The following is a 23,053-nucleotide window of genomic DNA, read 5'->3' as shown; positions in this document are numbered from 1 at the left end:
CCAAAGTCTTTGACAAGGAAGCCTGTCTTTTCTTTTGGGAAAGAGATGATGGCCATGCCCTTGAGGAAAAACTGGAGGAGAGAAGGAGTCTATACTTCCCACAGGAAAGTGAAGAGAGGGGCCTCATCTACGCCTTCAGGATCCCAGGGACAATTTGCCAGCAGTGGCGGTGGCCGCCGCGAGGACATGGCCTTGTTCCAAGGCGGTAATTGCATCCTGCCTGCTGTCCTGCCACCTCCTCATCCCACAGGACGTGGCCACCCCCTTCCTGAGCAGAAGTGCCGGGGAGCCCCACTGTTGGCAAGCAGCCACTGGCCTTCTCCGTCTTGCCTAAAATTCCAGATATTTTCGCAGCTTACTCACTAAAGAGAATGAATCAGTTACTGATGCTCACAGTCTCGTGTCATGCTTCTGTTCTGTCTGCTGGGATGTTCTTCCCCTTTCTACGCTTGTCAAACTCCTGTTGGCTCCTCAGAACACAATTCCACTTTTGCCTCCTGCAGGAAGCCCTCTGCCTTCTGGCTGGAGTGTCCCATCTCCTCCAGCTGTCTCTGTTCCGGTGCGTTCCCAGGTCAACGGACCCGCACGTCCCCCATTTGCTGTCCAGCTACATGTGTGTCTCCCTATCGTTGTATCAAATATGCAGTGTGTCTTCTACACTTGCTGCCTCTTTGTTAGCACCCAGGGAAAGCAGGAGAGCAGCTGTTGAAGGGAAGCTAGCGTACGAAGGACATAAAATAAAACTGTTGCGCCACCAAGAGATATACTTGTCAGGGTTTTGTCACGTCAGATGCTAGAAGGGGAACATATTACACAGAGACCCAGACGATGGACATACGCACATGTCACACAGTACACATTTGCAGGATGAAACTGAATATTAATAGCACGGAACTGTCTTAGTGGGAGAGTCCAGACTATTTGAACGTGGCTATTTACACAAGGATAGAAATTATACGCATGTACTCCTGAAGCTACATAGGAGCTCCCTGGATGGCTTTTTTCTCCCCTTGCAACCCCATTTAGAGTATAACACTGTAGGATGTGACTGGAAAATCTGTGAGGTGTTTTTGGTCATCACACCGATCAGAAGGGCCCTCCTGGCCTGCGGCAGGAGGGGGCGAGAAGGTTCAGACATCCTGTCTGCGAGAGCCGGTGCCACACCAGACAACAACCCCAGATTTCGTGTGAGTTTTGACTATCCCTCTGAGGAAACTTCGTGTTTATACTTACTGACCTGAGAACTTAACTCCCTTTCACGTATAAATATACATACATGCGCACGTGTGCGCACAATTTTTTTTTTCAGCATGACTTCAATATAGGCTGAATTTTATAAGACTATGACTCCAACCTACATTGCAAAAAGGCTGAACTTTGACTAATTGGAACCCTGCTCTGAATTGTTCTCCCTTTTGGAAAAGGACATCATGAGGAGGGGGGGGACATCCCCTGTGGCATCTTCATCACTGGGAGGACACACCTGAGCTGACCCACGGCTGGAGTGGAGGAACTCACCGCTCTGGTGGCTCCCAGAGGGTTTCATGACCAAGTATCTATGACTAAAGCATATTATTTTATTCTAAATGGCCTACCTTTTATCTCTCCTTCATATTGGAGCTAGAAAGTAATATTGAAACTGGCAGAATTAAAGGCGTACATCAGTTGCACTCTCCTTGAGGTTCATTTCAATGTTGTAAATGGGCACCAAGGAACACTTGCTATAAAAGAGGGTGTTGGGTATGATGGGGTTGAGAAGCACCGGATGAAAATCAACTGTACATCGCATTCGAGGTCGACTCGAAGAGTCTGTAGAATTTCACTTATGGGTATTGCCTGATGAGACAAAAGTCCCTGGTACATAAATACCATATGCCATGTGCAATAAGCAATGTCAGGGGACAGGTCCCCTACTGGACCACCCTCCCGTCAAAATAATGGCAATTCAGAGGTTAAACCCAGGGCATTTTTTTTTCCATTGACATTCATTGGCACATGATGCGACCTTTGGTTTCCAGGTCATCTTCCCTACCAAAATGTATGACGATGCTCATTCACTCAGTCATTGAGTATGGACTACAGGCTCTCCGGGTGCCAGGAGCTGGGCTGGAGACTGTGCTGAGGAACAGACAGGACGGGGCTCCCCAGAAGCTCTCAGGCTGACGGGGACGGCAGGCATCAAACATGTAACTCCAATTTGAGGAGATGAATGTTATTCTAGGGGTGTATAAAGTGCTATGGGAGTTCCGGGTGCTGACCTCATTTAAAAGCCAGAAAAAAAGGGGTGCCTGCATGGCTCAGCCAGATAAGCATCTGCCTTCAGCTCAGGTCATGATCCCAGGGTCCTGGGATCGAGTCCCACATTGGGCTCCTTGTTCAGCAGAGAGCCTGCCTCCTCCCTCTGCCTGCTGCTCCCCCTGCTTGTGCGCTCACTCTCTCTCTCTCTCTCTCTCACAAATAAATAAATAAAGTCAGAAAAACCTCCCTGAAGAGCTGACATTTACCCTCAAAGCTGGAGGGTTATGGGGACTGTCCAAAGCACCATAAATACCCCATCCCAAGATGAGATCACAGCACATTCAGTGTAGACACGGGCCTTTTGGCTTTCCCCTTCGGGAGCGGAGATCTCGCCCCCAAATACAGCCCTCAAGGACCTCATTCCAAGAAAGCATGCTGACTATAGCTTTTTTTTTTAATTTTGATACGAGCTTTTCACAAAATATGGTTAGTCAGTTCACCTTTTTGTTGCTTCCCTAGTAATAAGAGAAGAATTTGAATTCAAGACATTTCTAGAAATATGATTAACACTAAATGCATGTGATCATTTTTTAAAAATAGAAAAGGGATAGGAAGCAGTGTGCCCACTCTTCAGGCAGGGCGGCAATCTCATAGCCCTCAAACTGCCCCCCACAGTGGCTCCCAGAAGCAGGTGTCACATGGTTATGGGGCCATCTGGACAGGTCCTCTTCCTCCTCTTCCCTGGAGAAAAGGTTCACAAGCCTCCAAAGGAAGGTAAAAGAGAAATGTGCCTCACAGAAATACAGAACCCAAAGCAGCAGAGGCAAGAAGCAAACGGCGATGTCAGAAAAAGGACGAATGCCAAAGAAAGTGGCCAGACCCCTGCGAGAACGCCATATGGCCTTGATAGGTCTGCGTTTTATTTTAAATGTTGATACTTGCTTTCTTGTTAGCGTTGCTGCCAACTCTGTTTCAGTACTCAGTAAAATTCATTTTAAAAAAAAATCACACAGAAGCTCTCTGTACTCTATTCTTAAAATCATACATAAATTTCTATCCTTTTTTTAACTGCATGCTCTATGGCCCCGTTCCTTATTCAGACTACAAGGCAAAGTGGTGTTAAATTGGAAGGGAAAGTCCTGTTGACTGACCGGAGATGCCCAACACATTTGTTTGTACCTACTAAGCAGGAAGAGGTAACCAGGCTGTTGGAGGGGTGGAGGTGCAGATAGGTAGGCAGCCAAATAGAAGGACTATTGATGTTTCTGTTAAATTCACTACTGCTGGGACACCTGGGGGGCTCAGTCGGTTAAAGTTCCAATTCTTGATCTCAGCTCAGGTCTTAATCTCAAGGTTGTGAGTTCAAGCCTCACACTTGGCTTCATGCTGGGTGTGGAGCCTACTTTAAAAAACAAAACAAAATAATTCACTTGTGCCAAGGAACAGAAACAACTAACCTAGGGGATCTCACTCCATTGAAACAGACCCATAGCGGCAAGCACATAGGATCGGAACACGAGAGACAGGGCAGGGCACAGCAAAGCCCCTTTTGATATTTGGGGGCCAGGTGTCTTTTGGGAAGAAAGTCTGGGAACATTTTGATGCTTTATTAAAAATATGAACTGGCCCTTGTCTTCAAGGTCTAGGGAAAGCACACCCAAGCTGAGAGGCAATCAGCATGTAGCTAAAATAAATTCTTTTTCATTCTTTGACTTTCCTTTTACTGGAATCTACATACGTGATGGGACGTCATGGATACGTTGGCATATACATTTACAGCCTATTAAGTGCACCCAAAGATGCAGAGCTCAGACAGAACAGCAGGGGCACACTCAGACCTGTATTCTTTCTCTGAGTCCTGGCCAAGGCATCTTTTCTTTGTAGGACAATGTCTGATAACGAGCTTTGTCCCAGATGCAAGCCCTCCTGCCTATCATATTCCCTCTGTTACTGCTGCTCCCTAAACTCCTCCAGCCCATGCACCTCCAAGCCCATTCCCAAGAAGGGTAGGACTGAGAGCAGCATCAGCAAGCATCTCTTCTGCATTCAGATTTGTGGGGGTGCTGCACGGCCTGTGCACCCTGGGTGCATGGAAAGGAATCTGATTCATCTCCCCTTCTCCAACCAATACACAATCCTAGTAAGTATTTACTGAAGTATGGATGCCTCCATAGTGCTTAGTGTTGAGCAGGTATGGCAAGGGTACAGGAAAAGAAAAGGCATAGAAGTTCTACATTCAAGGCCCGTATGCTTTTCTTAAAAAGAACAACCCATTGTTATGCAACATAAGACAGGTGCTGCACTGAAGGTGTGTGTGATGTCAAACACAAGCTAGAATTCACAAGTCCCTCCTCTGGGCCCCCATCACTAGTGGCACAATTGTCCTGACAGGAGCAGCATTTACTGAGTGCTGACCAGGTATCAGGCAGGCTCTCAGGCATCAACTAAGTAGGAAAAGAGGGAGCTAAACTTTAACCTCATTTTTCAAATAAAGAAATGGGCACAAAAATAGGCACATAGATCAATGGAACAGAATAAAAGACTCCGAAATAAACCCACAGTTATATGGTCAATCAATCTTCAACAAAGGATGCAAGAATGTCCAATGGGAAAAGACAGACACTTCAACAAATGGTGTTGAGAAAACTGCTACCTGCAAAAGAGTGATCCTGGACCACTTTCTGACACCACGCACAAAAATAAATTCAAAATGCATTAAAGACCTAAACGTGAGACCTGAAACCATAAAAATCATAGAGAACACAGGCAGTAATTTCTCTGACATCAGCCACAGCAATATTTTTCTAGACAGGTCTCCTGAGGCACAGGAAATAAAAGCAAAATTAAACTATTGGGGCTTTATCAAAATAAAAAGCTTCTGCACAGTGAAGACAAATAATCAGCAAAGCTGACAGGAAAAAAAAAAATGAAAATAAAAAACAAAACAAAAACCTGAAAGACAACCTATAGGATGGGAGAAGGCATTTGCAAATGACATATCTGATAAAGGGTTAGTATCCAAAATACATAAAGAACTTATAAAAATCAACACCCCAAAAAGAAATAATCTAATTTAAAAATGGGTAGAAGACAGGAACAGACATTTCTCCAAAGAAGACATCCAGAGGGCCAACAGACACATGAAAAGATGTGCAACATCACTCATCATCAGGGAAATGCAAATCAAAACTACAGTTATCACCTCACACCTGTCAGAATGGCTAAAATCAACAACATAAGAAACAACAGGTGTGGCGAGGATATGGAGAAATAGGAACCCTCGTGCACTGTTGCTTGGAACGCAAACTGGTACAGACATTATGGAAAACAGTATGGAGGTTCCTTAAAAAATTAAAAAATAGAACTACCCTACGATCAAGTAATCACATGACTGGGCATTTACCCAAAAAAATACAAAAACACTAACTAAAGGGGAACATGCACCTCTATGTTTATAGCAGCATTATTTACAATAGTCAAATTATGGAAGCAGCCCAAGTGTCCATTTATGAATAGATAAAGAAGATGTAATGTGTACGTACACACACACACACACACACACACACACACACACACACACACATATACACAATCGAATATTATTCAGCCATAAAAGGGAATGAAATCTTGCCATTTGCAACAATATGGATGGAGCTAGAAGGTACAATATTAAGCAAAATAAGTCAGAGAAAAACAAATATCATATGATTTTACTCATATATGAAATTTAAGAAATAAAGCAAATGAGCAAAGAGAAAAAAAGAGAGAGACAAACCAAGAATCAGACTCTTAACTGTAGAGAGCAAACGGATGGTTCCTGGGGGGGGGGGGGGGATGGGTGAAATAGGTGATGGGGATTAAGTAGTACACCTGCCGTGATGAGCGCGAGGTGTTGCAAGGAAGTGCTGAATCCCTATATTGTATACTTGACACTAATATACTACTGTATGTTAACTATACTGGAATTTAAATTAAAATCTTAATTTTAAAAATTTAAAAAAAAATTTTTAAAAGAAAAAGGGGCATAGCCCAAGGCACATGGCTGGTAAGTGGTGGATCAGGGCTTAGGCATTGAGGCAGTGGCTCCAGAGGGAGTCTACCTGAGCCCCCATCTCATCATGGACGTCAGTCTTTATCTATGTTTCTTCCCAGGGAAGGAGGGTCTCCTGTGCCTCATCACATACCCCAGTGTTGAGAACCCAGAAGGTATTATTTGATAATGGCTTGTTAAAGTGACCCGGGGAGAGGTAGGAAGGAGCAGCCACAATGGGAAGCTGGAGAATGAAACATTGCGAGGCAGATAAAACAGTGTCAGAGCAACAGCAAGGCCAGGTGGACACCGGACGTCCCCAGCATGCAGAGACCCCAGTTGGCCTGGCGTCGGGCTGCCCTCCCTGCCAGCAGCTCTGCTGCAGGGCCGGAGCTGAGGAAGCACGATGGGGAAAAGCACAGGGATGCAGATGGAGCAGAGGGTGGGGGGCTAGGAGGGCAGGTGCAAGAGGGAGACGAGCCACAAGGCCGCAAGACCGCCTTGCCATTTTGCCTCCAGTGTGACCGGATGGCATCTGTTGGGGCAGCCAGGACATGAGGAGGAATCAGCGATTTATCAAATGCTGTCTCTGCAGCCTTTGAAAGTGGAAGAAAAGGGAAAAAAGCAGAAAACAAGTGCTGGTGAGGATGTAGAGAAATTGGAACCTGTGTGCTTTGCTAGTGGGCATGTAAAATTGTGCAGCATTGTGCAAAACAGTCTGGCCGGTCCTCAAACTATTAAACATAGAATGACCGTATGACCCAGGAATTCCACATCTAGGTCTGGCTCAAAGAAACTGAAAACAGGGACTCAGAGAGATATTTGCACACTTGTGCTCATAGCCGCATTATTCCCAACAGCCAAAAGGTGAAGCAACCCAAGTGTCCACCGGTGGTTGAACAGATAAACAAAAACGTGGTATATACACAGAGTGCAATATCGCCAAGCCTTAAAAAGGATGGAAATTGTGACTTGTGTTACAACATGCAGGACTCCTTAAAGACATGACGCTAATGAAACAAAGCAGTCACAAAAGGACAAGTCCTGCCCAATTCCACTTATAGGAGGTCTCCAGAGTGGCCAAATTCTCAAAGACATAAAATAGAACAGCAGTTGCCAGGGGGCTGGGAGAGGGCAGAGTGAGGAGTGAGTGTTGGATGAGTACAGTGTTTCAGTCTGGGAGGATGAAAAAGTTCTGGAGGTGAGAGGTGGTGATGTTTGCACAACAATGTGAATGTTGTTAATGCCACTGAACCTACATTTTTAAATGGTGAAAATGGTAAATTTCCCACAGGAAAAAAAAAATATGCACAAGGAAAAACATTGAAGCAACGTTCTAAATTATCCCACTAACTCCTGGGGTACCTTAAATGAGAAGAAAACCTCTTTGAAACAGAATGTTTCAAAATGTTAATTCTGTGGGGGGCGGGGGGGAGAATGGCAAGGAAAAAGCGCTGATTTAAAAAGCCAGTTTTGCTCAGTCCCTTTGTACTCAACTTTTTTGAGTATAAGAATCCCTTTTTTTTTTTAAGATTTTATTTATTTACTTGACAGATCACAAGTAGGCAAAGAGGCAGGCAGAGAGAGAGAGAGAGAGAGAGAGGAGGAAGCAGGCTCCCCGCTGAGCAGAGAGCCCAATGTGGGGCTCGATCCCAGGACCCTGAGATCATGACCTGAGCTGAAGGCAGAGGCCTTAACCCACTGAGCCACCCAGGTGCCCCAGAGTATATGAATCCCTTTTAAACATTAAAAAGAAATTCCTCAATACCCACACAATAGAATGTTTTGTGCCCACTGATTGAATTCTTAATGATGATTCCTCCACGTACGTTCGAAAAAGGGTAGTATATATGCTGAGATGTACTATTTATTCTATCTACCAGCCATGTTTGAAGCACAAGAAGTAATTCTCTGATTCTTTAAAATAGCACCTCAGGCCCCTATGAACCTACTACCCACAGGGTGAGAACCACATTTCTGTGCTAGCAAGATCTCAGCAGTGAACTCCCAAGACATAGTGCAAAACCATTAAGTCAAAAAGGCTGTGATGCATAAAGGGCTAGTGTCCAAAATCTATAAATAACTTAGCAAACTCAACACCCAAAGAACAAATAATCCAATCAAGAAATGGGCAGAAGACACGAACAGACATTTCTGCAAGGAAGACATCCAGATGGCCAACAGACACATGAAAAAGTGCTCCATATCACTCGGCATCAGGGAAATACAAATCAAAACCACCGTGAGATATCACCTCACACCAGTCAGAATGGCTAAAATTAACAAGTCAGGAAATGACAGATGCTGGTGAGGATGCAGAGAAAGGGGAACCCTCCTACACTTTTGGTGGGAATGCAAGCTGGTGCAACCACTCTGGAAAACAGCATGGAGGTTCCTCAGAAAGTTGAAAATAGAACTACCCTATGACCCAGCAATTGCACTACTGGGTATTTACCCTAAAGATACAAAGGTAGTGATCCGAAGGGGCACGTGCACCCGAATGTTTATAGCAGCGATGTCTACAATAGCCAAACTATGGAAAGAACCTAGATGTCCATCAACAGATAAATGGATAAAGAAGATGTGGTATATATACACAATGGAATACTATGTAGCCATCAAAAGAAATGAAATCTTGCCATTTGCGATGACGTGGATGGAACTAGAGGGTATCATGCTTAGCGAAATAAGTCAATCGGAGAAAGACAACTATCATATGATCTCCCTGATATGAGGAAGTGGAGATACAACATGGGGGGCTAAGTGGGTAGGAGAAGAATAAATGAAACAAGATGGGATTGGGAGGGAGACAAACCATAAGTGACTCTTAATCTCACAAAACAAACTGAGAGTTGCTGGGGGGAGGGGGGTTGGGAGAAGGGGCGTGGGGTTATGGACATTGGGGACATATGGTGAGTGCTGTGAAGTGTGTAAGCCTGGCGATTCACAGACCTGTACCCCTGGGGATAAAAATATATTATATGTTTATAAAAAATAAAAAAATAAAAATAATTTTTTTTAAAAAGGCTGTGATGCACAAATGAAGCTCTTTGCAGAAAATAAAAAGCAAAGCATTTACACCAGAAAGACAAAGTGTGTTTCCTCTAACAGGAATGCACATGTCCTAGGCTAGACTGAACTGAGCCAGCCCTGCCTTACACAGAGCTCTCAGAACCTGGATGTCTTCTAAACAATCTCCCTTTCCTCAAGCAATGGGAAATTTATCAATGACTACTGACATACAGTTGCTTAGAACTCATGTTCGTTGCTGCCCTGGTATAAATATGCTGATCATATACCCAGCACTGTGATGGGCAGACTCAGCTCAACAAGGGCGTTTCTCAATTTTAATTTGTTGTAAGCTACACTGGAGTGGGTTATTACTTGCTTGACTCACAGAGGTAGTATGAGGCTAAACGTGAAAAGAAAAAAAAAAAACAACACTTTTTTTTAACATTGACATATGTAACCAAAAAAGAGAAAAGAGTTCTATAAAAAGGCAAAGGATTATTACTCTATTATATCAGTGCCTTCCAGCGTGACCAAACTAGCCTGTAAAAATTGGTGATGAAGGGTGAACATGGGAAATCATCATCCACCTGTTAAGCTGGTTTTATGAGACTAATAAAAAAAATGTGAGTCCTAATAAAATTCTTGCATTAAATTCATTAACTCAAAAGTACCTGGAAGTTTTATTTTTTAAAGATTGTATTTATTTATCCGAGAGAGAGAGAGATCACAAGCAGGGAGCAGGGGAGAGGGGGAAGCTGTCTCCCCGCTGAGCAGGGAGCCCAGTGCGGGACTCAATTCCAGGACCCTAAGATCATGACCTGAGCTGAAGGCAGACACTTAACCAACTAAGCCACCCAGGCACCCAGTGCCTGGAAGTTTTAGGAAAAGGTTACCATGTGGTAGATCTAAAGCATCACTGGACTTGCGGTGGCCCCAACATGCACAGATATAAAATGTCTTAATAATACCCCTGAGATTCTAGAAAGTGATCATGTGTTCAATGGGCAAGTCCTAACAGATAATGAATATCCATAAAAATCTTCCCCAGACTTTCCTCCACTGGATGACCGTTGAGGAAAAGCTTCTTCTACAACATTTCTTGAGTTTAGGACTGAGTTAAATCCCCACTGAGAATTAAGGTCTTGGTGTCGGTTCCTTCAAACTCCACATTCTTAAAATCATTGAAGCAGAGCGTTGAGACAACCTAATAAAACCAGGAAAAAGAGAATGCTTTTGAGGGCAAGACCAACTGTCTCAGATCACCAAGAGGCTTGGCTTTGAGCTTTGTGTTCCTCTTATTGTCAACACTAAGTGAGTTGTATGAGTGGGCAATGAGGTAAAGAGCAGAGAGTGCAGAATATCATCTGCCTGGCAACTTCTCTCTCGCAGGTGGCCCAAGACAAAGCAGCCATTGGGACAGCATAAGCCCCTCTCTTATGAGCTCACCTCCACATTAGTCACAAACTAGACATGAGCAAAGGGGCATTTAAATCCTAGATGAATGTCCAAGACAAGAGAACAGCAAGAAGGAGATGTTTGGGGGCGCCTGGGTGGCTCAGTGGGTTAAAGCCTCTGCCTTCGGCTCAGGTCATGATCCCAGGGTTCTGGGATCGAGCCCCGCATCGGGCTCTCTGCTCCGCGGGGAGCCTGCTTCCTCCCGTCTCTCTCTCTGCTTACCTCTCTGCCTACCTGTGATCTGTCTGTTAAATAAATAAATAAAATCTTTAAAAAAAAAAAAAAAAGAAGGAGATGTTTGCTAATAATGAACCAATAGTAGGGAGATAGCACAGGTGCACAGAGAAGAATCAGAGGCTATTGTCCAACTCAAAGTATCGACAGATCATATGAGGTTGGAAAACCAAAACCCTTGGAAAGCAGAGAAAGACAAGGCCAATACTAACTTTTTCTCAACAAGCCATCTTTATCTGTCCCCAGATCTTACAAAATCTTTCATGGAGACTCTTCTGAACCCTCAGATGCCAACCTTACCTTATAAGAGAAAGAAGGAAGGAAGAAGAGTGGAAAGACTAAGTCTATGCATGCACACTGGGGCATGGTCACCTGCTTTGGAATCCTTGCTCTATTGCTTATGGGCTGGGTGACCTTGGGCAGGTCACAGAGCAGTCTAAGCATTCCAATCTCATAAGATTAAGAAGATGATAATGGTCTCTCTGGGAAGGCTGTAGTGCAGATGACTTTGGGTGAAGCTCACAACCCAGGGTCCAGGATACTGTAAACTCTCGAAGCAAATTAGTAACTCATCTCTAGACTTCGCTACTGAAGTGCCATAATACTCAGTCTGACCTCGACTAAATCCTACTAGCCAAATGACAAATCCAAGACTCTCTACAAAGGTCCTACACATAGGAGTTCACAAGCGATTGGCCATCCCTAAGTAACAATCAGATTCCCAGAAGTTACCTGCGATTAAAGCTTACCAGAGAGAGAAAGACTTTGTTAAAGCTGCCCTAAAAATGTTTAAATGTTAAATACTATGTGGGCAGTATTTATACTTTAGTATAGTTATACTTTAGGCAGAGTTTGAGAGCTTTAATGTTTATAGAAAAGAGTGAAATGCATTTTAAAAGCCATTAAAGCCTACAGCGATCTCAGATGGTAACAGGAAACACCAAACAGACACCAGCTAGCTCCCAAAGATGAACCAAGAGAGAGGAAGAATCACACATTCGATGGGTCCTTAGGGTGTCAGCTAACATCAATGCTGAGTTGGTTTGCCTGCTAAAAAATGTCAGCCGGAACAATCACTGTATGTATATCATCAGGGTCAGGCCCCAGGCATTTTCCTTCATGGGGGAGAAATGATCTTATTCCCAGAGAATAACATTTCTAAAGCTCTCTTTAAGGACCCATGTGAGAGAGGAGAGCTCTGGGCAGGAATGGCACCAACACTGAAGAAGCAGTTAAGACCATTGGTAGGGACCCTGGAATCAAGTGGAAGATTTAGCCAGGGGAGCTGGGCATGCATCTTGGGACCTGTGAGGCAACCGACCCCTCACATTTCAGCAGAGCTGTGGCTTAACTGGGCCAATTTTGCCCCAAGGGGACATTTATTAATGTGTGGAGATGTTTTTGGCTGTCATAACTAGGGGGACTCATGGCCCCAACATCTAGGAGTGGAAGCCAGAGATGCCACCAAACGTCGTACAATACACAGGGCAGGGCTCATGACAATAATCCAGTCCCAAGTGTCAATCATGCCAAGGCTGAGCAACCTTGACTTACAGGAAGAGAGAAAAGAGGGGGTCATTCATGGATAGACTGTGTCATAGTCTGTCATTAACAAAATGTTGTTCAGTGGGGTACCCAGGTGGCTCAGTCAGTTAAGCAGCTGCCTTCCAGTCAAGTCATGATCCCAGGGGCCTGGGATCGAGTCCCACATCAGGCTCTCTGCTCGGCGGGGAGTCTACCTATCCCTCTCCATTTGCCGCTCCCTCTGCTCGTGCTCGCTCTCTCTCTCTTTCTCTCTCTCTCAAATAAAGAAATAAAATCTTTAAAAAAAAAAAAAGATGTTGTGCAGTCTGGTTTGTGAATGTCATTTATGGATTTGTCTCAAGTTCACATCCATGCTTATCATTAAAGCCAGACAATATCCTTAAACTAATTTAGAAGAGGCCTGCTTGATAAAGCTTTAAAAATATTTACCTTCCTTGAAATTGTTTTTAAAACGATTAACTCCCACCCCCTTCCAGTCCCTGAGGGAAAGTAAGAAAGCAATTGTTCACATTAAAACCAGGATCTTTTCTCTGATCAAAATAAACCCACACCATCCATGTAGCATGAATTCCACTGAGTTATGTCTCAGGAATTTTCAATACAGTATACACCAATGTAGGTGTGATACAGAGGCAAACAGACACGTACACGTATGTGCACACACACACACACACTCACACTTGGGCACTCTCAGCCCACCACCTCGCCCTCCCCCCACCTCTTTAGGCTGGTGTGCATAACTAATACTGGATGAATGCCTCCACTACTGATAGAACCAGAAATTGTAGCTGAACCCACAGAGCTGAAAAGAATACCCAGTTTCCAAAACAAGAGCTTTTCTCTTCTTGAAATGACAGTTCTTTTGAGTTAAGCCCGTTGCCCCTAGGGGCTAGCTCAAAGAGCACTTGCAAGTAACAGAAGGCTCCTGCCATGTGTGCCCTTCAGAGTCCTTCCCTGACTCATGCCAGGCACATGGCAAGGGCCCCCAGCAGTCCTTGGCTTCCACCACCAGCCCCCTGCCTGCAATCCAAAGTGATTGATTAGCCCACTAATTGAACATCATTAGCAGATTGAGACTGTCATCACCCCATCTTAAGCATCTCACAGCCTCTAAAGTCCCCAAACAATCATGGCACTGATAAGCCTAGGGTAATGTGTTATTATTTGTCAGCTAAACCAAAGCTCCTTTGGCTCCAAATAAACATTTCTGCTATAACCATGGGGGTAAGAGGCCAAAGAAGAAAAAGGGTGTCTCTTGGTTTTAAAGGTAATATCAAAAAAGCTTCCTGTTCAGCCAGATAAAGAGAGGCAGCTGCTTCCCACCAGAGGCCAAAGTCCAGCTCAGAGCAAGAAAATGGGATCTAGTCCCAAATCTGACCAGGTTTCCTATACCATCCTATCAGGTGATAGTCGGCCTGGCCCAGCAAAAGAGCCCGCCCACAGCGGGGAGAGGGAGAAGCTTCCCACTTCCAAAATCTGCTTCAGAACCCAAGGCCAGCCTTATTTAAAATCCCAAATAATTATCTTCCTTGCTAACTGCCCAGATTTCCCTCTGGAAACCCAGGAAGAATTATTTTTGCTTTATGTTCTATAAATACTTATAAATCATCTCCATAAGTTAGCACGACATGTTCAAAAATCTTACACTCTACATTGGTTTCCTAGCATGGATTAATATATTTGACAGTAAATATTTTTGGCCCACCTGGAAGAGGTTAAGGCAGGATTACTGGTTCAAGTCCAGGGTATACCCCCAACTCACTATGTGGATCTAGGCATGTCATTTAACTAATCATGGGCTCCATTTCTCAGATGTGAAATGAGCCTCACAGAGTAGTGTTCCCCAAAGAGTGACCCAAAGGCCAACTGCACCTAAATTTTAAGGATGCTCATCACCCTAGAGTGGGGCACACAGATAATCCTGGACATCACTTGTACTCATGCATTTTCTCATCCTGGAAATCACTTCCTGGAGCTCAAACAATGCATTCCAGGCCCCCTTTGTGGTTGGGTGGGGCTGAGTGATTAGTTGGAGCCAATGGGCCAAAAGACAAAAGCTCCTAAGAGCCAGGGTGCAATGCCCAGCACTCTTCCTCAGCCTGGTGGGTTCCCAGGGTTACAGCAGCTCTTGCAAGGGTGGGAGAAAGATAGAATTGTTGGATACCCCAGCATAAGGCAGTCTTCCCTGACAGATTCAAGGATCCCAAAGACCACCTGAGTTATGACAAGGAGGGAAGATAGCTTCCCTATGAGTGGTCTGTGCAGCTAGTAGTTGACTGGCACCTGACCCAGATGCTGTCATTTGTTTACCCCAACTTCTTCTTTGCTACCAGAATTCTCATTTTGTTCCTCATAGCAAGGTAGTCAGCCCCAGGAGATGAAAATGATTCCTCTGTGCCAAGGGTTCTGAAACTTTAGCAGGCATCAGAATCACCCAGAAAGCTTGGTAGACACAGATTGCTGGACCCCAATTTTGGTAAGAATTTTCATTTCCAACAAGTTCCCAGAGAATACTGATGCTGATGGTCCAGGGAACTAGACTTTGAGAACCACGGGTCTCAATCAATGGATCCCATGCTTCTCTGTCAGATACGCACTTTCTTAACTTCCCTTATAGGTGGGAATGGTCATACGACCCAGTCCTGATCAGTGAGACAGAGGGAAGTCTGCAGGGTAACTTCTAGGGAAGGTTTTTCCTCCCATAAAAGGAGACATTTGTCTTGCCTTAAATGTGACTGAGTGAAAACATGATATTTAGTCCTGAGGCAGCCATCTTGCAAACCATGTTGAAAAGATAATATGCCAAGGACAGCAGAGCAGAAAGAGAGAACAAAACATGGGTAAACTCATGTGGAGTTGTGATTCATAACAGGAAGCAAACATTTGGTCTTCCTCCCATGACTGGCACAAAGGTCCTAAAACCCTCGGAATTTCCTGTGATGACAGTGACAAAGGTGTTTTTTGTTACATCAATGACATGACTTTTGGATCACCTAGGGATGGGGGCTGGTTGCCAGTGGAACAAACCAGAAATAGACATTTGAAACTTTCATTCCCACCCCCTGATTCTGAGGAGTGGGAAGGGGCTGAAGGTTGAATCAATCACTAATGGCCAATGATTGAGTCAATCATGCCTTGGTAGTGAAGCCTCCATAAAAACCCAAAAGGAGGCAATTCTAGGAGCTTCCAGGCTGGTGAACCAGAAAGCGTCTATGCGCTACTAAAGGGACAGAGGCTCCTTTATTCAGAAACTCTCTACGCATGTTCTCATCTGGCTGTTGACTTATAACCTTTACAATCCTTTGGAACAAACTTGTAATCTAGTGAGTACACTGGTTTCCTGAGTTCTGTGAGCCACTGTAGCAGATTTATTGAACCCAAGGAAGGGATTGTGGGAATCTGTGATGGACAGCCATGTGGTCAGAAGCATGGGGAACAACCTGGACTCATGCCTGGAATCTGAAGTGAAGGGCCATCTTGGGACTGAGCCCTTAACCTACAGGATCTGATGTTACCTCTAAGTAGATAGAGTCAGAATTCAGTTGAACTGTAGGACAACCAGCTGGCATCAAAGAATTGCTTGGTGGTGTAGGGGGAAAAGTCTGTACATCAGAAATGGTACCACGATCCTCAACTTCTCACTGCACAAAACCAGAAACAACCTTCCTCCAGGCTTCTCGCTATGCAAGATAAGTAAGTGTTGAACTTTAACTCATGGTTAATCAGTGTTGGGGCAATGTCTATCTTCCTGAACTCATGTTCCACGTGAAAGGACTCCAGCCAGAGGAACATTCTGGTGGCTCAGTCAGACAAGTGACTTACAGGTGGCCTTGGTGGAAGGAACTAAGCTCCTTCACCTCAGTCCCCTTCTTCTCCCATCTGAAACCATCTGCTACATAGAGGTATACTTTGATTTTCTCTCTATGATTTAGCAAGGTTACTGGGGCTGACCCTGCTCTCATTGACGGGGCCTGGGCTGCCGATGACTAGAAGAGATGGAATTTCTAAAATGGCCCATAAAAATATCCCACCCTAATCCCCAGGACCTCTGCTGTGATGAGCTACCACTCCCATAACTATGATATATCATATGGCACAGTTGACCTTAAGATAGGAAAATTATCCACATAAGCCTAATCAAATCACAGGAGCCTTAAAAGCAGGGCACTTTCTCAGGTTGGTGGCAGAGAGACAAAGGGAAGTCAGAGAGATACAAAACACCAGAAGAATCCCATGTTCGCTTTAAAGATGGAGGGGCCATGTGCCAAGGAATTCAGATATCTCCTAGAAGCTGAGAATGGGTGGCCTCCACCTGACAGCCAGCAAGGACACAGGAATCTCAGTCCCACGACCACTGGCAACTGATTTTTGCCAAAATCTGAATGAGAGTGGAAGCAGATTCTTCCCCAGATCCAGAGCCCAACCCAGCCGACACCTTCATTTCAGCCCCATGCTCTGCTGAGCCTAGCACCCAGCCAAGCCCGCCTGGACTTCTGACCTACAGCACTGTGTTACAATAAATGGGTGTTGTTTAAAGCTTCTGCAATTGTGATAATCTGTTACACATCCAGAGAAAACTAATACAGCAGGGCAGTCCTTCTGATTCAGGGTGAAGTGATTAATAAGTCTTTTTGGCATCAAAACCAAAGCTATAGGACAGCTGGTAGCTCAGTCTGTTCAGGGTCTGCCTTGGGCTCAGGTTGTGATCCCCAGGTCCTGGGATGGAGCCCCATGTCGGGCTCCCTGCTCAGCAGGGAGTCTGCTTCTCCCTCTCTCTCTGTATCTCCGCTTATGTTCTCTTTCTCTCTTAAATGAATAAATAAAATCTTAAAAAAAAAAAAAGCTATATCCTCCGATCAGCTTATCAGCAATAAAGCTGACTTCTTAAACTTCATCTGACTCCCCCATTTTTCAATTATTTCTGAGTTCAGAAGAAAAAAAAAGAAGGGGAAAAAAGGTTTTATTTATTCATCTGATATAAACCCCAGTAGGAGGGTATTGTATTACTCTGTAGCCAAAAGCATTTCTACACAATACATTAACCTCCAGCAACTCTTTAAAATGAGGCTCAGACCTGGGATAAGGGAGAAGGACCCAAATCATGTCACCTCAGAACACAGGCACCCAGAAGGCTTATTTTATATTTTATCTTTACTCCACTAAAAATCGTCTCTTCCTTATAGCTGAGAAAAAACACAGCAGATGAAGAAAAAGACTTAATCCTTAAATGGATGGGCAGGGGGAAATGTATCTTCCCCACAGGAACTAAAAATCCACAACCTCCAACTTCAACGAAGTTTATAAAATTTTTTAAATTTTCAGTTTTCAAGTAATCATCTAAGAGTAGCTGGCCTTTGAGATGTCATTTAAATGAATGGCAAAGCGCTTTGAGATTTTCCACCAAAACTACAGGCAGCCAGCGAAGTGCAGATGGGTTGTTTGTGTATTCAGGAAGCACGCTTCTCCTCCTCCTGGAACTCAGTCACCCCTTCCAACAGCACCCTCCTCCGATGTTCTGCAAATGCATACAGCTCAGTCTGCCAATTCCATAACACACTGCGGTTTCCTTCCTAAAAGACTCCCAGTCTTTGATGGCACTGCAAGGAACTGAGTGCCATCAGCATAAAAACGAAATGCAGGATTTTTAAGGCTCTGTCCCAGAGTCCTTCGAACCACCCATCTGAGAGGCAGCTTTAAGGGAAGGAGACTTATACTCTCTACTTGTAGTTTGAAATTCATTAGGGGAAACTAGTCCCCAAATTCAGTAGCAGATGTGGTCACAATGATGGCAATCTCTTCCTTCATTTAGAATATAGTAACTAATTTTTTTTTCTAAATGGGGAATTTCAAAAGCTTTTAGTGCAATCCTTTCTTTCTACAAATAAGGAAACTTAGATCTAGAGAAGCTACATAAAAATAAAAATGCCGGGTCAGTCGTTTCTCCATTTGAATCTTGTTCTGAGTGTTCTATCCACCAGACTCCTGTCTAACTTGGAGGGCTATGAGGCCCTGGCTAACAGGGCACCTCCGAGAAGCTCAAAACAGCTCCTGGAGATGGGTTTGGAGATGGAGACTTGCCATGTCTGGTTTAGGGAGACCCGAACATCTGAGAAGCAGAAAAGCTGAGCCTTGACGGTTTCCGTGGTGACCACTGAGCCCAAGCCTATGCTCTAATGAGCCAGTTGGCCAGCCAGCACCTGGGAGCAAAGGCTGTGGGACATTCCAGGAATATCCACGCACCACTGAGCTCCTCAGAGGAAATCAAATGGGTGGCTAGGCTGCTAATAAGGGCTTCTTTCGGGACACAGATACACAGCAGATCTGAACTCTTTGTGTCTGGCCCCTTGCAAGCTCTCTTCCATACATCATTCCACGCAATCATCACCAAAACCTTCTAAAGTAGATTCAAATTCTATCCTCCTCTTTCTCACCAATGAGTAAACTGAGGTCGCTCACCCAGGATCACTGAGCTCATTAAAGATAGCGCTAAGCTAGTTCTCCTGCCCCATTCCTCCACTCTCTCAAACCTGAAACCGCTCACCTGGGAAGTGCCCCTGTCTTTTTCTGAAGAGAAGTTGTGTTCTTGTCTCTGAGAGAAAAACAAGTGCGGCGTTAGAGCTCACCACTGATCTATCTTTACCCATCATTGCTAGATTCCGAAAAGGTCTCAAATAGTCACTTTTAAATATTAAGTCATCATCAGAAACAACTCCCTGAAGAAGGTTTGAAAGACTCAAGAACTAAGTCAGTAACGAAAAAGAGAGCAGAAATGATGTTACACCTGAGCCAAACAAGTTTCCTCTGAGATCATATGGATAAGTGTTAGTTAAAGGGCATTGAGAAGCCCAAGCCAATGGCATCTTCTCCACAAACACATCACTGAGGCCAGGAATGCCAACTTTAGTAAATAAATTCCTTGAGTTGAGTTTTTGTCCTTTGTTTAAAGGTAAGTATTCCCAGGAAGAAAAAACCCACTAAGATAATGGCAATCATCAACACTTTAGTATAAGTTAGTACATGCTACTGCTGAGAGAGCACTCAGAAGTGAGAGGACAGAGAGGGTGGGGCCATGAAGAGACAGATACAAAGCATGAAGGCAGTATCTGGAAAAGGCAGGTTTCTGGAAGAGGTCTTAGAAGCCAGGATCAGCCTAAAGATACCAGACCTAGAAATAAAAAGGAGTGAAGAGTTTCCAATAACAAAACAAATGGATTTACTTCTTTACTTTATTGCCAATACACTTAGCAACCTATCTTCCCTCTTTAAGATGGCACTGAGTACGCCTCCCATCTTCAGAAAACCTCATTTGGGATCACCTATACTTAACCCTCTTGTGTTGTGATTCCAGAAATACCACTGTAAAGAAGGAAACTGCTAAAGAGAAGGGAGTTTGGGCACAGTACTTGTGACTACCATTGGCCAAAACAGAAAATACGATTACGACATAAAACTCTTCCATTAAAAGTGACAATGAAAAGAATAAATGAAACAAGATGGGATTGGGAGGGAGACAAACCATAAGAGACTCTTAATCTCACAAAACAAACTGAGGGTTGCTGGTGGGAGGGGGTAGGGAGACGGTGGTGAGGTTATGGACATTGGGGAGGGTATGTGCTAGGAAGTGTGTAAACCTGGTGATTCACAGACCTGTACCCCTGGGGCTAATAACACATTCTATGTTAATAAAAAAATAAAAAATTATTTTAAAAAAGTGACAATGATATGATAACACCCTAATCATTCGTTTTAGATCCCATCAGGCTAAAAAGCCAGTTGGATTGCAGAGGTGAGGGTTTAAATAGATGCGGTACTCACTCGAAAGACCTTCTCCACTCTTGCAATGCTCTTCCCAAAGATGGTTCCAAGTTGGTCTCCAATTCCAGCCAATAAGAAACCAAAGAGCGGAATTCCAAAGATGGCATATAAAATACAAAAGATTTTGCCTCCTTCAGTGCTTGGAGCAATATTCCCATACCCTGGTGAGAAACAGTAAAGAGAGAGAGAGAGTGGTGAGGTGGCCAAGAAATGAAAGAGCTGAATCAAAGAATCCACAAATTTCTTAAAGGGATTCTATGCAATCCCGCTGCACAAGCTTCAGGGAGAGGAGCATCATCAAAAATCTAACATTCAGTGGACGCCTGGGTGGCTCAGTCGGTGAAATGTCTGCCTTCAGCTCAGGTCATGATCCCAGGGTCCTGGCATCGAGCCCTGCATCAGGCTCCCTGCTCAGCGGGAAGCCTGCTTCTCCCTCTCCCACTCCCCCTGCTTGTGTTCCCTCTCTCGCTGTGTCTCTCTCTGTCAAATAAATAAACCAATTAAAAAAAAAACTAACATTCATAACATTGTTCCTTTACTTCTCTTCCTTCTCTCCCTGGAAAGAGTTTTAAGGAGATCCAGCCTTCCTGGATCTTTAATGTGTTTAATTAGATTACATTTTAGGAAATTCACAGTCACCTAGAATTGCACTGCTGGTGAAAACCAGTATCTTCCATTTCAGAAACACCAAATATCTTGGACATATGTGTTCAGGGAGATGTGAAGGTCCAAGGAGGGCTCACCGTTGCCCTTTCTAGATTGGAAAAGAGCTTCTCCTTTAGTCTCTTCCCACGAGCCTCCCCTCCACTTGACAGACTGGCTATCTTCCACATTGGGCTCTCTAGGCTGATGGGTGCTCTGAATTAGGCAGGGTATGTGGTCTAGCACAAATGCAGAAAGGACCCAGGGATCATATAGCCCCATCCTGAGAAGCCTGAAAACAGCAGAGCAGCGAAGGAAGACCGTGCATCTTCCCGCACTGACGGTAATGTTTAGCTCTACTTGACTCTTTTTTCCTTGACTGGGAACTCTGCACCATGTCTGGGTCCTGCCTCTCCTCCCACGTGCTTCTTTCATCAGGAGCTAAAGACATGTTTATTGGTGGAATGGATGTTTGAATATAAAAGAATCTTTTTCTTTTTTTTTTTTTTTGAAGATTTTATTTATTTATTTGACAGACGGAGATCACAGAGAAGCAGGCAGAGAGAGAGGAGGAAGCAGGCTCCCTGCTGAGCAGAGAGCCCGATGCGGGCTCGATCCCAGGACCCTGGGATCATGACCTGAGCCAAAGGCAGAGGCTTTAAACCACTGAGCCACCCAGGCGCCCCTAAAAGAATCTTTTTATAGCCATGTCTATAATATGTATTTCAAATACTGCTTGAAAACACCAACATCTCCATTCTTAAGAATTCTGCAATTATTTAAGTAAATTCTGTATAGTGAGCACGGGGCTTCCTCTGTGTGAATGGGGCTAAGGGAAGTAGTACTGAGGGGAAAAGGCTATGGTATTGGCATGAGTTATAGAGAGATGAGAATCTAAATTTCTCGATATTCAGTTTCATGCCAATGAATATTGCCGATGAATATTGCAGTATTATGCTAACTACCATCTGGAGAGTCACCCAACAGTTCCCCCCTATTAGGGTAACTCAAGTGGGGCCCGTTTCCAAATCCATGCGATAGGTGAGTTACTGGGTTCATGGTTGCGAGCATGTTAGGCTTGCGGCACATTGGCCAAGGCCAATGTTGATGCTGCCCCTCCTGCATCTCCTACAAGCCTCGGGAACTCGGGAACTCGCTGCTGCCGTCTGCTTTTGGGTGGTGAGTCACCTGGCTATTTTCCTTTTCAATTTTCTTGTCAGAATCATTCAAACCTTTTATGATGAAATTATCTAAATTACAGTTTCCATTTCTCAGATGAGTGTTCAGGCAAGCCTTCCTCCTCTTGCGTTCCTTTTACTCAGCACCGTTTTCATTTAATTGTGCAAAAGAGGCTCTTGGAACTTTTTTCAGGTGCTTTCAGGAACTTGGACAAAACCATTTTTCTAAGTGTTGCCCAGGGAATAAATGTGCCTACACAGCTTCCCTTCACACAGGTCGATGGGGACCTGCGGAAACATCTCTGACTCTTGCTTGACTGTCTCCAAGCCGCCTGATCGCTGTCAGGGAAGGTAGGTTTTCTTCCCTCTCAATATCTCAGAAGGAAACATGCGTAGACACAGCACAGGCAAACAAACTGAAGCTTCAAGCCTGCTGAATAGGCATCTCGTTAAGCACGACAAGAAGCGCGCACACTTCTCCCAGCTTTTGGTGAGGACCTGCCCCCCTGCCTGGGTCAGGACTGTGTTCAGGGAACTTGCTGGTAGCGTCCAAGGAGCATGACAAAGGAGAGAGAAGACAGAGGGTCCGGATCCAATTCTACCTCACTGCACCCGGTTGTCCCCAGAGTCTCCCAACCTCCACAAACCCCGATGTCAGAGGGGTTTGAGGATCATGTGGAAAAATCAGTGAGCTGTAAAGTACCATATGAATGCAAAGTAGTAGTATTACTCATAGTATTATTACTACAATTGACTCCTTATTTACTCAGTGTTTCACAGACTAGAACACTATGTTAAAGTTACAACAAAGATCTTGGGTAAGGACACCACTAAGTAAAATCCGCTAATACTCAAATAAGTCTTTAAATACATTCAAGGCCATCACTTCATACTGGGCATAAGG

The 23,053-nt window shown here is 44.4% G+C and overlaps 1 protein-coding gene across 2 annotated transcripts in view; it reads right to left on the bottom strand.

Moving 5' to 3' along the window:
* LOC111148667 (potassium two pore domain channel subfamily K member 10) overlaps nucleotides 1–23,053 on the bottom strand; it is a 126,271-nt gene that overhangs the window by 18,226 nt on the left and 84,992 nt on the right. For both annotated transcript variants that reach the window (XM_022505435.1, XM_022505434.1), the window contains exon 4: nucleotides 20,330–20,490. In XM_022505435.1, the coding sequence (XP_022361143.1) occupies nucleotides 20,330–20,490 (161 nt within the window). The remainder of the gene's footprint in view (nucleotides 1–20,329; nucleotides 20,491–23,053) is intronic.

The sequence above is a fragment of the Enhydra lutris genome, unplaced genomic scaffold (genome assembly GCF_002288905.1).
Source record: "Enhydra lutris kenyoni isolate GAN:26980312 unplaced genomic scaffold, ASM228890v2 scaffoldscaffold20, whole genome shotgun sequence".
NCBI lineage: Eukaryota > Metazoa > Chordata > Mammalia > Carnivora > Mustelidae > Enhydra > Enhydra lutris.
Note: the sequence above shows the minus strand (reverse complement) of the source record. Positions and strands in the feature narration are given on the sequence as shown.